General features: G+C 37.6%; 1 protein-coding gene across 3 annotated transcripts in view; it reads left to right on the top strand.

Annotated features, from left to right (window-relative positions):
• Window positions 1–10285, top strand: part of LOC136258102 (uncharacterized) — a 139514-nt gene extending 129229 nt beyond the window's left edge. For all 3 annotated transcript variants that reach the window (XM_066051413.1, XM_066051407.1, XM_066051420.1), the window contains one exon: window positions 9579–10285. In XM_066051413.1, the coding sequence (XP_065907485.1) occupies window positions 9579–9980 (402 nt within the window). In that variant the 3' untranslated portion in view covers window positions 9981–10285. The remainder of the gene's footprint in view (window positions 1–9578) is intronic.
• Window positions 10286–17246: the final 6961 nt, after the last annotated feature.

Below are 17246 nucleotides of genomic sequence, written 5' to 3'. Positions count from 1 at the left end.
CACTTTAAATTGTATCATATTGATGGTATCCATACTTTCGGTATCGCATTTCCCAGTCGTACTCAAAAATTTTGAGTGCTTGACGAAACCTTGGAGTATCACTTTTGTTTGATGCATCTACTAAAGTATGGGCAGATGACGCTTCTGTAGAAGCACCAACAATTATTACCCAGGAACAGCTGCTTGAAAACATACAAGCTTTTAAAGAGTCATTGAAACTTCCTGCATCAGAAATACTTAAAGTTGAAAAAGAGACGAAGGATCAGTCTTGTTCTCTGTTCTGGTATTCTGTATGAAAGTACAGGATCATAGCATCATTTTTTGGAGAGATTTTTAAGCGTCTGCCAAGTACTCATCCACATCATTTAGTATTACGCATAATTGATCCAAAGCCATTCAACTGTGCTGCAACAGACTGGGGAAAGGCACATGAAACTTTTGTTCTTGAAAAAGACACAAATTACCATAAAGACAGGGGTAACACCAACTTGATTACCTCAAGCGCTGGCTTTGTAATTTCAGAGAGTCATCCATTTTTTAGATGCATCACCTGATGGATATGTTTATGACCCAAGTTCTTCAGAGCCATTTGGACTAGTGGAGATCAAATGTCCATAGTTGCCAGTTGAAGCTAGCCTCAATAGGGACTTTTACTGTGAGCTTGAAAACCAACCAAATGGTAATCAAACAGTTAAACTTAAAAGGAATCATCCTTATTACTGCCAAGTACAAGGTCAACTAGCAATTACAGAGAGAACATGGTGTGACTTTGTAGTTTATACGACAAAGGGCATATCTGTTGAAAGGATCGTGTTTGCCCGGGGCTTTCGGCAGAGTGAATTATTGCCTAAGTTGGTAGACTTTTTGATAATTGTTTGGCACCTGAGATTGTGTCACCTATACAATTACTTGGTATGAAAGTTCATGACTTGCGTACATCACAATAAAGCCATTTTATTACAAAATGCTCAGTAGTTCTAGATTTTCCCTGTTAGAAGGTAAAGAAAATAAAACCTTTATAGATTAAAAACTTTAATACAAATGAATGTAGTAATAAAGTTATCACATTATGTATTTTGCCTGCTTGAATTTGTACAGTTTTGATACGTATAACAATATGTATGTTATCAGGTGTACGTGATATGTACTAAATATAATATTACATCAATATGTTAATGAAATCAGTCAAAGTCACTTTCTTCATTGTCACCATCATGTTGTCACTTTCGTAATAGGAGTCCAGATAATCATCAACATCAGATTCTTCCATTGTCAACTTAGGAATCAAAACAGGCTGGAAATTGACAAGCAAAGCACACACAATAACAATTTGATTTGCTAAGCGTGCCATAGACAATGGCAAAGGACTTCTCAATATTTTAAATGTTTTGATTCTGCCAATAGCTCTCTCCACATGAATACGTACAGACGCTATGGTGCGACCTTCTTGAACTTTGCTTGGTGGCAGCTGTTTCTGGCCATCAAGGAAAGGAGGAATGTTTAGCTCCACCCTTATATCATGGAGTCGATCACAAACAGTAAAGCCTCTATCAGCCATAATAGAGACACCTTCATTCTTTGGGAGCTTGGGTAGTAGTCCCGACACACATGTTAACTCAACATCAGATATTGACCCAACATACAGTGGAGATATGTAACAAATGGCTCAATTAGGTGTACATGCAACAAGCAGCTTGGCTGTGTCATGATGTTTATAGTTGCTCCAAGTAGAAGACTGCAGCTGCAAATCACCTGGTGTTTCAAGGAAAAACTCACTAGCATCTATGATGGCATACATACTGGGATATTTCTCCTTAAATGCATGTGGTAGAGTACCTTTCACTTGGGATACTGCTGGCAGCCACTCTATTTCAGTCAGATAGTGATATAAAAACATACCCATGTTATGAAATATTTGGAAACAGAACTAACAGAAATACCGAATCGGTCAGCTAAATCCCTTTCCTTAAGATCAAGACGAAGCTTAATTAAAGTAAGAAACAACTGGTTAAGTGAATCTAGTTTCTTTTTGTAATGCTTGATCACTGATTCGCTTCCCCAATATTGCAAATTGTATACAGCTGGTCCACGAAACTCAAAAAACAACAAAAGGACTTCATACGATGAAAATCCTGTGTAAAATTTTGCTAAAATGTCGTTGTGCTCAATATCTGAGAGCCGAAATATTCTATTCGATGATCCTAATTGTTTTATTAATGACTTGTTCTGAGCTTCTAAAAACTCAATTCGTGTTATAAGAGCAGCATGAATTAGACCACTATCTCTGTCTTGTGCTATATCTTCAGTAGGTTTAGGTACCATGGTGGTAGTACAGTAGCAGGGTTCGTCAAAACTATCAGGTGTCTCAGATGGTAATTCATGAACAGAATAGTCAGTAAACAGTGTTTCACCAATTGGAGTCTCATCAATACCTTCTTGTGTATCAATTGTTGATATATTTAGCTGCTTCATTGCTGGTTCATACAAAAAGGATGATTGTTTTCTTTTAAGAGATGTCTTGTTTCTTTGTGAAGATGGCTTCTTTGGAGATTTAAATCACTCTCCTAGGAAGAGAGAAGGCACCTGTGTTGTATCACCATTCGGAAAATGATGACTACAGATTCTGTGATGATCTCACACATCGTCTTCTGTGAGATTTAAGGAAATCAGCCAATTTTGCCGGACTATAGGATACTCTGTTTCAGATGGAATCCGATGCATTAACACACCACCTTTAGCAGTACACTTACAGATCAAACAAGTAGAAGGCATTGTTGACCTGTATATGTGTATGCCATTTTATAAATGCAACTAGTATATGAATGTGTGCAGCACATGAAATCATTGTGAGTTGTAAGACACAAGTCCTAGTGATGGCATTACAAGCAGAAAACAGAAGCCAGTACAAAGCCATGCAGTAGCCACAACAAACTATTTGTCAAAGGTAAGCATTGTGTGCTATCTTGAACCACAGATTTTGTTTACTCTTTATCGTACTAGCTAAGCCATATACTACTCGAGGCCATACTTAGACAAAGCAAAGCTGATTCCACATTGTAGCCAACAACAAATATAGCTAATAAAATCAATTTGGCTTAGACTACACAATGCTTCACTTCGTCAATAGCGTAAACAGTAGTATTTGTTTATACCTCATTTCAATTCAATACAGACACAGGATAAACGTTAGACAGTTATCGTCACGATTCGCTCTATCAACACCAGACTACCACTAACGGGTAGATTAGGCTTCTGTCTATTTATCTGTGTACAATGTTTAGAAACATATGGTATGATTTTGCAACTGGCAATTTTTAAAAAAACCCAAAAATGTACAGGCGCCTATGGAGGTTGGAGTATTTTATGGAAAAATGTACTTCAGCGCTTGCGTCATCATCAATTAAAGTAATTGCATATTTTAAGGCCAAAAATGAAAAGGCCTATTGGCTGGGATGGTCTCTTGCTTTGACTTTTATAATCCTTCCCACCCTCAACACAGCAATAGGTTACTTTGTAATATATGAAGTCGGCATTAAAACTTCTGTTAGGCGCTATCTGCTTGGCTGTCTTAATCTTCCTGCTATCTCTGGTGTAAAACTGAACATAGTGGTGCTTTTGGTACTTCTTGATCTCTTCTTCTAAGACTGAAAATGACTCAAATAGACTTCCTACTTTTATCCTGAGTTGGTGGTGGCCATGTCCTGGTGTTAAAAGATCACGTGATCTATGCCAGAAAAATAACTGTGAACCTTCTCTGCAATGACATCATAATTGATAAAACAGCTGTGTTTAGTGTGGTCACTTCATATGTAATCACTAAAATGAGATTTGTTTGCAGATTTCACGACATATAACTATTGGATAATAAAGGTAAGAGGTTAGTTAGCACGATGTGGCGATGCGCAATAGTCCCCCTGACAAAACCAGACTTGAGTTTCGGTATCGACGAAAAACCACACACATTTGTCTTTTTACTAAGTATGCATGCCTCACCTTGCCCCTTGCTGCAGTATGTGAAAATTAACATAGCGAATAGCTATCTCTCCCAATACCCTCTATGCAAAAGTGTCCACACTATCGGCTGCCATTTTGCACTTTGATGTCATTGCGGATAAGATCCATTGTTCCGGTGTCACAGTGTATGTGTTTCCCCGAGTATCGTGTTTCCCCGCACACATCACTAGGGATCTGTGTTTTCCCACACACATATCACTAGGGATGCACGTTTCCCCTACAAAGGCGCTAGTTATTTATGTTTCCCTGCCAGTTTCTCAGTTTGTTTATAGCTACATGTTCAACACCCGTGTTTATATGTGACGAATTTTACAAAACAAGGCTTCGACGCACAAAACTTCGTTTGCAGATATGACGATTTTAAGTAATCATTGTGTAATAACTTCCCAGTGCCTACAGCTGTGCAAACAAAATTTGCACCAATTATTCATCTATTCACTAGCTATCACTGAGTGGGTGAATAAATTTACTAGCTATCAATGAGAGGGTGGGTGGGTGGTAGGGTGGGTGGGTGGTAGGGTGGGTGGGTGGTAGGGTGGGTGGGTGGTAGGGTGGGTGGGTGGTAGGGTGGGTGGGTGGTAGGGTGGGTGGGTGGTAGGGTGGGTGGGTGGTAGGGTGGGTGGGTGGTAGGGTGGGTGGTAGGGTGGTAGGGTGGGTGGGTGGTAGGGTGGGTGGGTGGTAGGGTGGGTGGGTGGTAGGGTGGGTGGGTGGTAGGGTGGGTGGGTGGATGGGAGGGTGGAGGGTGGTGAGTGGGCTTAATATAGGGGTATAAAATGAAGTAAGAAGACAAATGGAATCCAGAGGCCAAGTTTGGGCCCTCCATGACCCTCCATGGCCCTCAAATCTCTCCAAATTGACTGAGAACACTATTGGCGAGCTCTCTGTGAAGTCCCAACTCACCACACACCATTATCACAAAGCCATGGCCATTTAATGGCGCCAATCTCCCACTCGTGGCTTTGACAAGGCCAGAAGAAAGCTGCTACAGAAACCAGACTTGCCAGTCCTGAAGGAAGTACAATGTGGAATGTGATAGTGTGTTAGACCAGCAATCCATTCTGGTAAAAACGTAAGTTTGATTTTGTGTGTGGAAGCCTTGTTATATGAAATCCAGTCACATAATGCGACTAGCTAGCTACTGCTGCTATGAAAGTGGCAGGGCTTGCTAGCCACTACGCGTCACAGAACTAACTACTCTGCTAGATCTACTATACTATAGCTGCTACTGCTACTATACTACTCTTACTACACTGCTTACTGCCTTTACTGCTACTAGCTAGCTATATTGTATATACTGCATGCTATTACTAACTACAGCTTACTGCTACTATATTTACAGTACATTCCTAACTAGCTATATTAACTAAATAATTATGCATGATACACATGTACGATATTCCTCATAATTGAGGCATGTACATTAATTATTATAATAATTTACTAGCTACTGTTTGTACTACTAGATGCTATTGCTACTGCTGCTATTACACTAGCTATAAATGCTTGCTGCTTAAATTGAGTCTCCTTGAGAGATTTTGGACAACTCGAGATATTTTACTTTCGACTGATAGTGAGACTTTCAAGTACTTACAAGACTTTAGTTACTCAAACTGCTTGAGAGCTTAGAGATTTTTGACTACTTGCAAGATTCTACTTTAGAGATTTTACTTGAGTGACTTAGGTATTTGAGAGATTTTAGACTATACTTGAGAGCTTTTCACTTGAAAGGCTTTTGATAGATTAGATTCTCTGATAGCAATAAATGGTTTGAGTTGGCTGCCTTTCCTGTATACACCTGTATACACTATACGGCAATGCTATGAAAAAAGGAAATTTGTTCAAACTATTTATTGCTATCAGAGAATCTATACACTTTGCTTAATTGAGAATCAAATTTTATGAAGATGCTCGCAGAACTTAAAAAAATAGCAGCATCACTTCGTTCTCATAAATACTTTACAATTGTACTATCTGATTAATATTCACAACTTGCATACTTCACACATTGCTGCACTATGGTATATCACTATTTTTTGTCATAGTTAACTCTGCTTTACTTGGACACGCACTTTTTTTACAGCTATTAGCTGTTGTGGATGGGATTGTAGTAGCGTTGACAGTTTCATTGGGCAGTTTGTTCCGTAATATTATAGTAGATGGAAAGTAAATAAACTTTTATGAATCCATCCTCGAAGGTGATACTGTCAGTTTGTAGTCATGACCTCTGGTAATTCCATATTTAAACGTAATTAATATAATCAGGTAGTTTAGATCTACGATTTGGTAAATAATCTTGTACATCATTTGTAGCCTATAGTATCTTTGTGATAGTTTAGTCTACTCCATTTAGGTTTATTTGTTATCTCTGTTACACTACCACTGTGAAAAAGGTGGGATATAATATGGTATTTCCAGTGGCTTATTGAATACAAATAAGCCTTAATATAAATCCTGTATTATACTCAACTTATACTTTAGTATAATGCATGCTATACTATTGCATATATGGTTTCAGTTTATTTACCACATTACCTAAAATAGCTTATATCTAATATAATGCCCACACTATACCATCACATGTATGGTTTTAGTATGTTTAACACATTAACTAAAGCCTTATGTGGGATTATTAGTATACTACAGGTTATACCAAGCTTTTTGTATTCAATAAGCCACTGGAATACCATCTTATATCCCTATTTTTTCACAGTGTACTTGTAGAGCAGCAATCCTTATTCATTGCAAATCTTGCAGCTTTTGTTGAACTGATTCCAGTTTATCAATATTGCGCTTTATGGTAAGAAGAACCTAACCCTAAATGTGAAGAAGAAACCAAAGGTAAACCCTAACTCTATAATACTACTTGTTGCATGCCCTAAAGTCGACTACTCATGGAAAATACTAGACGCGCGCCCTAAAGTCGTATACTCACGGCAACTACTAGATGAGTGCCAGTGTTGGGACAGTTACTGGTAATTCCATGGTAAAACATAATATAATCAGGTAGTTTTAGATCTACGGTTTGGTAAATAATCTTGTACATCATTTGTAGCCTAATAGTAACTTGGCGATGGTTTAGTCTGCTCTATTTAAGTTTATTTATTATCTCTGTTACACTACTAGTGGGGCAGTAATCCTTCACACAGCCCTCGTTGAACTGATTCCAGTTTATCAATATAGTAAGAAGAACCTAACTCTAAAGGTGAAGACGAAACCAAAGGTAAACCCTAACCCTAACTCAAATACTACTTGTTGCATGCCCTAAAGTCAAATACTCATGGCAACTACTAGATGCGTGCCATAAAGAGAGATAGCAACAACTATGGTAGGAAGTCTGGATGCTTCTGAGGCTAATCACACTTATGTTACTGGTCATGAAAGGTGGTGAAAAGAGTAATAACCTAGGTCATTCAATGGTTCGTCTTATCATTTATGAAATGCAGAAATCCGTTCATAACTCAGATACTAATCGGAAACATTTGCTCAAACTTACATGAGATAATTGTTCTATGAGAAAGGCGCTACCCTCCTGGTGAAAATTCTAGGTCGATACTACTTTCCTGGAGCTATTTTTGAAGTAAAGTACAAACCTCATTCGATAATCGGTCCCTTACGCTACTTACGTTTTACCACCGTTTCTGCAGTGCAAGTAGAGCTATGAATCTGGACAGAATATCATAACTGGTTACTGAGCAAATCATAACTGCTGGATATCCAGTTAACTGAACTTAACAAAATTTTCTCTAATTTTTATGCTGGACTTAATTTTAAGCCACTTGCACCTTAAATTTATAGTTGATTATACTTGTAGTGGTCAAACTAATATGTAACAAGTCACTATACGTAAAGCTGAACCCTATGATATCAATGTTGAAGAATGAAAAGAGTTCCCAAACCATACATTTTTGAGTGAAAATATTAGGGATCAGTTTTCCGGTTATGAGAAAAAATAACCAATAACTGAATTTATAATAATAACTGGTTGATTAATTGGTTAACCGGTTAAGTGTTACAGCTCTAGGTACAAAACATTTAAAATGATACCCAGCTTTCTTAGCATCAAAATACATGTGTGCATTATTGATAATAGTAATAATAAAATTAGAAGTGGTGGGGTAAAAAGGGGGATGTAGGCGGGGATGAGAAACAATTAACCGAATTTTCCTGGCCTAATGTGCAATTTGGATCGATTTTCCAAAATCCAGTCACATATATATGTGACTGAGCCTGCAAAAATAGAGCATGTGGGCACATGATTTTTGCCTACCTTTTCAAACTTTCAGCACTCATACTCTTTATGCTATGGCAATGCAATTTTTAGCTCTTAGTAAGCATTTAATATGCAAGTTAAAGAATGTAAATGCAAATAATATAAAGAATGCAAATAACAAGACTAGCATGACTGGATGTAGTATGTGCCCACATGCCCTGTTTTCGCAGGCCTGGTCACGCATATATATATATAATTATATATAAAAGCCATCTGGCCATTAAGGAGCCAAACATGTAAAAACGTAATTTAGAATTACTCCATCACTAGTGCTGGCTATCATATTGTAAAATCGGGTTGTTAAGTGCATGCGCTTATAATTTTCAGAGAAAACTTTTTGTTAAAATCATACTATCTGTTAGAATTAATTTATAATATATTGTTGGAGCCTGATGGTGCCTTCTCTACTATTGATTATTCTATAAAATATACGATCATCTGCAAACAATACAATTGATATCTTTTGTATAAAATAATATTTAGATACAATAAAACCATTAGGACCAACCAAGGACTATGCCTTGGTCTACTCCTAGTAAACCTGGTATGGACCATAAAGTTTCACAGTCCAAAAGTGTAGATTATTTATGCTATAGTATGTACACATTGAGCTGAATCCTCAAAAACATTTAATAACTCATGGATACAACTACACACGATCTTGAAATTTGGTTCATTTGTAGTACTGCTTGACCCGCTAAAAGTATTTCAAAATCCTTTTGTTCAAATGTCTGACATAATATTTACTGCCAATCAAAATTTTCACAATACATTTCCTATGGGAAAGCCATATAAGCACAGTGTCTATTACAGCCCTTTCCCGAACTTGTAATGGACATGTCTGTTGTTGACACCTTTGCTGTTACCACTAATCATCTGGCTGGCTGAAATGTTAACTCTTGAAAAAAATCCACTTTTAATTTTTATCTGTTTTTCAGGATTCAGCTCAACTTGTACATACTATAGCTTAGTATTACAGTCTGTAAGTCACACCTAACTTTTGTAAAAAAAATTCTGATAAAGTAAAACAGTGAACAAAGGTAACCATAGGAATATCACTTTCAGCTTTAAGCCATACCTTTATTAACAATAGGACTTAAGTACAGCATTAAACAGTGAAGTAAGTAACTAATTCATCGATGTCACAATGTGATAATATGTTTAAGCTTGAATCTTTTATTACTCTTTGAAAGTTATAGTAGTCACTATTTACATGTTTCTGTGTATGTCACTTTACTTGCGTTCAAGAATTCATGTGCATTTTGTCATATATGTCTTTAATTTCTATTCTCAGCATAGAAATGTACTACAAGATGATAGATTATCAAAAAAGGGATCTTCCACAACTTTAAAGTTTATCAATTGCTCAACTCCGCAGACAAAACTGATAATACTTTTCTCATACTATTGTGTAACAGTGGTCTCATTACTGATATTTTTTACCTTTGTTTCGCACAGCTTTGACAATTCCTCTAAACACCTAACAGATTTTACTCTGTGTTCAGCTGGAGGCTACAGGGAAGAATGTGATAGATTTAGAGATGCACTTCATGATAGTCTGGTCTCCTCCTTTGTGATTACCCAGGTAGCTACTGCATTTTTTGGCTTTGGAAATGGCATCAATTTACTCTATGTAGTACAGTTCCGAGAAGCAAAAATTGCATTAAGCAAACTATTCAGCTCTAGTTCTGCTTAAAAATGCATTTGATATGTACATGCATGTTTATTGTGACATAATGCATGCACACTATATAATTAGATAGAAACCAGCAGCACATTGTTTATTATATATGCGTAGTTAGTTGGAACTTACACGTGCATTTGGACATTATCTTATACAGTAGTTTTCTTGTATTAGGTAACCACACTTGTTTTTGTGATAATTATGCTGTAGTAACTAAAGTTATACTATGCATAACTACAATATAATTTGCACCTTTGTAAACATGTGTATGTATTCTTGTTTTATCTACAGCATATCATAATACCCTCAACCCATTCTTAAAGTGATCTGTATAATAACTTTTATTTCAGTTACAATAATGAATTGAGAAGTCTCACATAGAAAGAACTATGAAAACAGTTAGGCCACTTATTAGGGACCCTCCGATTATGCTCATTATTTTACCTATTATGCTATGCTGCACTGCTCAAAAATTTACCTATTATGCTTAGATTAATGCTCAATATTTACCTATTATGCTCAATATTTTTACCTCAGTTCCCATATTTTTCTAATAATTTTGCACTTTAGGCCACTCCAAGTCATACCTTAGTTTCTGGTCACTCCCAAGCCTACAAATGGATGCGGGCGGGCGGATGATCAGGACTTCAGGACTATAGATTCTACTGTGACAATATACTGTATGGTATTACTATTTGCTCAATTTAGCAAATTCATGTTGATTTTGTTTTTAGTCAAACTTAACCAACAACATAAGTAGTTGTGCTTCGGCAAAAAATGCACTAGGAAAGTTGTTGATGGATCATGGCTAGCTATACACTGATGTATAGCATTTAAGTATATTTATTTATTTATTTATTTAGAATAGCTATACTATAGGAAATGTTTTGCTCATGTAGTTACTTATGCTTTCCAAGTGAAATAAATGTCTCATTAGCTATGTCAGGAAAGTATTACTATGACTTATAGCTAAGTTGTTCAAATGATCATGATCCAAAATGAAATTTAACTTCTGTTTTCACAACAGAAATTCTTCATTCAAATGTGAAGTCTTAGCCCACTAGCTATGCGTTTCCAGCCTTCTATTCAGTAAACCTTGAGAAATTAAAGTAACTGTCAAAGTTTTGAGTCATTGAGTGCTCCAGACTAGTGTTTTTTAGTGATCATCTGGGAATGTTTAAACTATAAGGGTTTCTACTTGCCAATCTAATTTAGTTATGGAAAAGTTTAAGTTTAATTAAGCTCACCGAATGTTGCCGGCTTTCCATACCCCTGTAGTGTTCAGTGATAAGGAATTTGAAGTTACTAGACTAATCATTAGAGGACTACATTTGAATTATAAAGTTAAAGCTATGGCCCATCTGCATGGGCTAGTAGTTAATGCTACTGAAATTACTTTGGTTACAGAAGCATTAGTAACAGTTATGATCTAAACAGCTATATAATCAAGGACAAAACTAGCTATAGTTAGAAACATTTTATTAGTGTGCTAATATTAGAGTTAAGAGTAGTGTGACTGCTCTATTGGAATCCCTGACTGCTCTATTAGAGTATCTCGATCTTTTGCAGTAAAAAATAAGTGTCTTGCTGGGTCACATGCACTTAAGCACCTGTAATATTAATAATAGTCCTCATAAACTAGGGTTCCAGGTTTACCATGCGGGCGGGTGACCAGAAACTAAGGTTTGACTTGGTGTGGCCTTATGGAAAAGCAGTAAGTGGTTGAAGCACAGACTGTAAATCCTTGCTTGTCAAAATGCATGTCACAGAAAAGATCGATATACTCTAATAGAACAGTCAGCTACCTGACAATTTTATTAGTTACTGACTGTTCTATTAGAGTATATCGATCTTTTTGTCGGATATGTATTTTGATAAGCAAGAATTTATAGCATTGCACAAGTTTTCTGCCTATTATGCTAGCATTATGCTCAATGCTTTCAGGCACCTATTTATGGAAGGTAATCCGTGCCAAAAATGAACTTATAAAAACTAGGAAAGCGGCGAGCGCCGCTTTACCGTTTATCAACCATATCCCAACAAAACACGAACTGGCCGCTTATAGATCTATGTAACGCGCTCCAAGCAGGGGCGTAGCTAGCCAGAGGGTGATGGAGGGGCAGGCATGCCCCCACGAAATCACTTACGATTGCAAAAAGGGCTAATGACCCAATGGTGGGCTAGCCAACATACGGTGTTGTATTATTACAGCTTACACAACTAGCTACGTAACTATTTCAGTACTGATTGCTAATCACTTATCGTGGATTGCGCATACGTGGTCACCAATGTCTATGGTGTCACGTGAAATTGGACCAATGAGAACGAAATTTGAATGGAAGTCCTCACATTTGATTGGCTATTTGGTCGAATCCAAAAAAAATTTATGACAACGGATGCGCAATCCACGATATCAATGGAGGTATATTCGTCGAACATCGTCGCACGTGCCACAACTGTACTCCAACAAATTCATCCACAGTCCGGTAGAACTATATATTGTTAATATTTTAGTGCTAATACAAGTTACTTTGTTAGCCACAGCTTGTACTGCAGTCCTAGCACACTGCCGACAGGATGACATGCTCACTCACTACACTCCGCGAAATTCAAATGCCACGTATTGCATGAAATCCCACCTGTCTCTCTTGCTAGCAGAACTTGTAAGCTTGTGACTGATCCGCCTGACTGACTGATAAAGTAAAAAAATAGACTGTACTGCCGTAAAAAGATCTAGTGTGATCGACTCGAGAAAATAAACTTGGTAGACTACATTTAATACTTTATCACCTCGTAGCGAGCAGTAGGTTCGTAGCGTCACTCGGTCTCTTTCGTCACTCGGTCTCTTTCGTCACTTGTGAGTTGCGACTCCTGCCGCGGCGAAGCTCTTTTGAGCGGGTCACTCTTTAGATTCGAAAATGCTCTATCACGTGAGTAATCTAGGCTAAATATAGAAGTGTGTCTCTAATATTTTCGTTCAGTGGATTCACGAGCGATTTGAATGTTGTGTGTGCGCGTTCACTAGCAACCCCTGGTGATACCGCTGAGTAGCGCACATAATTTATAGTCATTTGCGTGTCAGTTTATTACTGGTAAGCTTGTGACGGAGGTTTTAAAAAAAACCACTACGGTGATGGGGGGCAAATGCCTCCCCTTGCCCCCCCCTTGGCTACGCCTCTGGCTCCAAGTGTTTCTCTACACATCTGTCTACAGCTCTTGAAAAAGTGAAGGGATTTCCAAGAATGCGAAGAATTAATGGCCTGCAGCTCAGCAGACTCCATGAGATCCCAAGATCAGTGGCGATTCTAGACCTGACCTACAGGGGGGCCCAGTAGGGAACAGCATAACTATTGTTGTTTGGCTATAGTATAAAGTAGAATTTTCAGGGGGTCTGGGGGTGCAACCCCCAGAAGCTGCAGGATTTTTGCAATTTAAAGGCTTGAAAACAACCTAAAATTTGTTCTAAAAACATGAAAAATGCTAAAAATAACAATGCCAATCTATACAGCAACTTTTCCCCAAGATTTTTTAAAAGTTATTTTTTAACAGGGGGGCCAAGGCCCCCCCTGGCCCCCCCTTAGAATCGCCTATGCCCAAGATACAGCCCGAGACGCACTTTCCGAGACGTTTACAAGTGAGTGAAAGTGGTGAAGCTTCAGTATGTCCTGGCCAAAATGTAGGGCCAGGTGAATTTTTGCTTTGGGCGAGATCAAATTTGACGGGGGGGCTGTTTTTTTGTTGTTTTTTTTGTAACCGTTAGGCAACTATTAAAGACTTGGATGGGTTTTGTTATAGGCGCTTTGTTTGCATACATGCTGACATAAGGTCTGTTGTGCAAATATATTGGTACCTGCCCTATGTTCTCCACATTAACAAAATTAATAGTGCCCTGGCCCAGCATTCATGTATGTGGCATGCATTGTAAATTAATTCAGTACATGGTCTTGCACACATATTATATTGAAAGTTCTCCCATTAAGGAAGTTACATCTGCCAAATATCTAGGGGTCACCATCGACAATTTAGCCTTAATGATTTTTCAAGTCGCTCTAGTGTTACTAGCATGCTAAGCACACTCACCTTACCTCCTTTACAACAAAGAAGAGAGATCTAAACTTGTAATGATGTATAAAATTATTATTGATCTTGTTGATATTCCCAAAGATTACTTTACTCCTAATGATTCACGATTAAGAAAAGGATACTACAAGCAACTGATGACAAAAATTGACTCATAGAAATTTTCCTTTCCCCCTCAGTGATTAAACTTTGGAACCCCCTCCCTACATAGTTAATTCTCCTTCCCTGGATAGTTTTTGTAATAACTTAAGTGATTATATCTGTGCATTATAATCATTTGGGATTTCTCCACAGTACTTACACAACCAAGTACTAAGAATAATAAGAAATGCAGTCGAGATTATGTCATAAATAATAATGTAATGTTTGAGAAAACTATGAGGCCTGGAGACATAAACTAACCGGGGATAGATTTGCCTGTGAATGAAGGCACAACCGTATAATAATTATGCCTGTTCATGCTGATGACTTTAATGTACATGTAATTCTGTGATATGTACAGTAAGTGTAGTGTAGTGTGATATGTGCAGTAAGTGTAGTGTAGTGTAGTGTGATATGTACAGTAAGTGTAGTGTAGTGTGATACGTACAGTAGGTGTAGTGTAGTGTAGTGTGATACGTACAGTAAGTGTAGTGTAGTGTGATACGTACAGTAAGTGTAGTGTAGTGTGATACTTACAGTAAGTGTAGTGTAGTGTGATACTTACAGTAAGTGTAGTGCAGTGTGATACGTACAGTAAGTGTAGTGCAGTGTGATACGTACAGTAAATGTAGTGCAGTGTGATACGTACAGTAAGTGTAGTGCAGTGTGATACGTACAGTAAGTGTAGTGTAGTGTGATACGTACAGTAAGTGTAGTGTAGTGTGATACGTACAGTAAGTGTAGTGTAGTGTGATATGTACAGTAAGTGCAGTGTAGTGTGATATGTACAGTAAGTGTAGTGTAGTGTGATATGTACAGTAAGTGTAGTGTAGTGTGATATGTACAGTATGATAGCAGGTCTCCTCATGTTCATGTTTACATACTTAGGCACGACACTAGACATTTACGTTACCTCTGGTATTTTGTAGTACACAGGTTTTAGGTGTATTTTATTTAGTGCCCGTGTTTTAGTGTAATGCTCTGTGTAGTTTACTACTCTATCTAGTGTACGTGTGTGGTGTAATGCAATGTAATGTGTATGTGTGTAGGTTTATGTGCGTTAATCGGATGGCTGCAGGTTTGAGGCTGCCTAGGTCCAGTCATGGATTTTTTCTCCTTTCTCCACCTTTTCAAACACACTTTGTGTAACAACTTTAAACAGGCTGTAAGACCAGGTGTCCTATAGACTTTCAGCACTAGTGCTGTAAAGCCTTAATAAATAAATAAAAATGTGTCATTAAAGTGGTTACCAGCTGACGAGTCCTGCCACTTAGAATAATAATGATGGAAAATCTTTCAGTATAAGACTTCCTGGTTGAGGACAGTATCCCTCAAGAATAGGAGTGTAAGTTAACTACATCCATTTACATGGAGTTATGTACCGAACTCATCTTTCAGCAATTATGGCAATCATACATGCTGAGGTGGCTGAGTCTGTCTGTGATCACATGATCTTCAGTAGCATTCGTTCTCCTACCCATCCCACTTAGGAGGAGCTACATTTCTACTTTCTAACTATATCACCTGACTGCAGACAATCCAGTGACAACTACCATACAGTGGTTACATGCCAAATGGGATAATTAATTTTATAAAATGTATTTGTGAATAGCTACACATTCCTTGTAACTGGCATATTATAGTACTGTTGTCATTTCCTACAGGTTGGCAGCATCAAACAAGACCTATCTACGATGAACTCCATTGAATAACAACAAAACTGTGTCAAACAAATACTCAAATTACTGCACACCATGATAAACCATTACATCACTCCATAATGCAGACCACACTGAAGATGGCACCCCTCTCACTAGGGTCCATATCCAATACTATTCAGTAGCAGCTTGGACAGTCACAATAGAACAGCTTGGAGTGTCACCATGGTAATGGTTTAAATGACTTCAATGGTAACAGTTTCGACAACATCCAGGACTATTAGGAGATGGTAACCTTGACAACCTGTGACTTCAGTGACTTGTCAGTATCTGACATCCTCAATGAAGTACAAGTGTCACTAGATGATATTAATAGTACCTACACAGTGTGGTCCCACTTCACAACCACAGCAGCCAATTCATCCAATAAGGTGTTGCATGATCCCTTGGTGTTACGCAGGAATTTCCCACAGATCACCAGACAAGGAGGCAGCAATCTGAAGTATTGTAGTCAAGTTGAACACATGGTTCCAGCTAATGATGTGAAGACACCACTTGAACTGGTTACTATGGTAAACATTGTAGTTTTGTACATGTACATATTTTTGTATTTCATATTTGAATTTACAGTTTTATTTATTCTACACAATATATAACAAGTTTGACATTTTATTCTAACACTATCACACCTTACGTAGTCGTACGTATATTCTAGTAAAATGAATATTTAATAAACATGAAGGTATAAGTATTATAAAGTATCACTAAAAATTCAGTAGATGAACACATGTAGACCAGCTTCTTTACCACAAATGTGAATAATTCCCTTAATTGCCATTCAAGCATTACAAAGGTTGGCCTATGTGCACACTTTAAATCATAAAAACGTGATAAATTTACTATGCTTAATGTCTAATTATAGTATCTTAGGAGAAAAACTGTATCTTCTGGTAGCTTTCATGTACTAGACCCTATTTTATGAATAAGCAATTGCAAATGGTGTGAGCAACACTGTGCATTAAATAGAATACACCCAGACCACTAACAGTATATATAAGGCCACCATCTACTTACCTTGATTATCATTGCAATTGGTTAAGAGACTGCAGACTGCTTGACTAAAAATGCACTGCACTGATATTGCATGAGCATACTTGACATAATCTACCTGATTTGATGTCATACTGCAGAACGCCACAAATACATGAACAAGATACATGTGGAACCTCCTTCCAGTTTTAAGGCAGTTCTTCCCACAGTTGTCCATACAAATTTTACAAAAGTCCACAACCATTTTATGGCTGTGACATCATTGTGAATGAGGTACATAATCTGCAATCAACAAGAAGATGCATTGTTGCATATGCAACGTGTAACTATCTCCTGTATGTGTATGCAT

The sequence above is a fragment of the Dysidea avara genome, chromosome 1 (assembly GCF_963678975.1).
Source record: "Dysidea avara chromosome 1, odDysAvar1.4, whole genome shotgun sequence".
Lineage (NCBI taxonomy): Eukaryota > Metazoa > Porifera > Demospongiae > Dictyoceratida > Dysideidae > Dysidea > Dysidea avara.
This window is presented reverse-complemented; position numbering and strand designations above follow the sequence as displayed.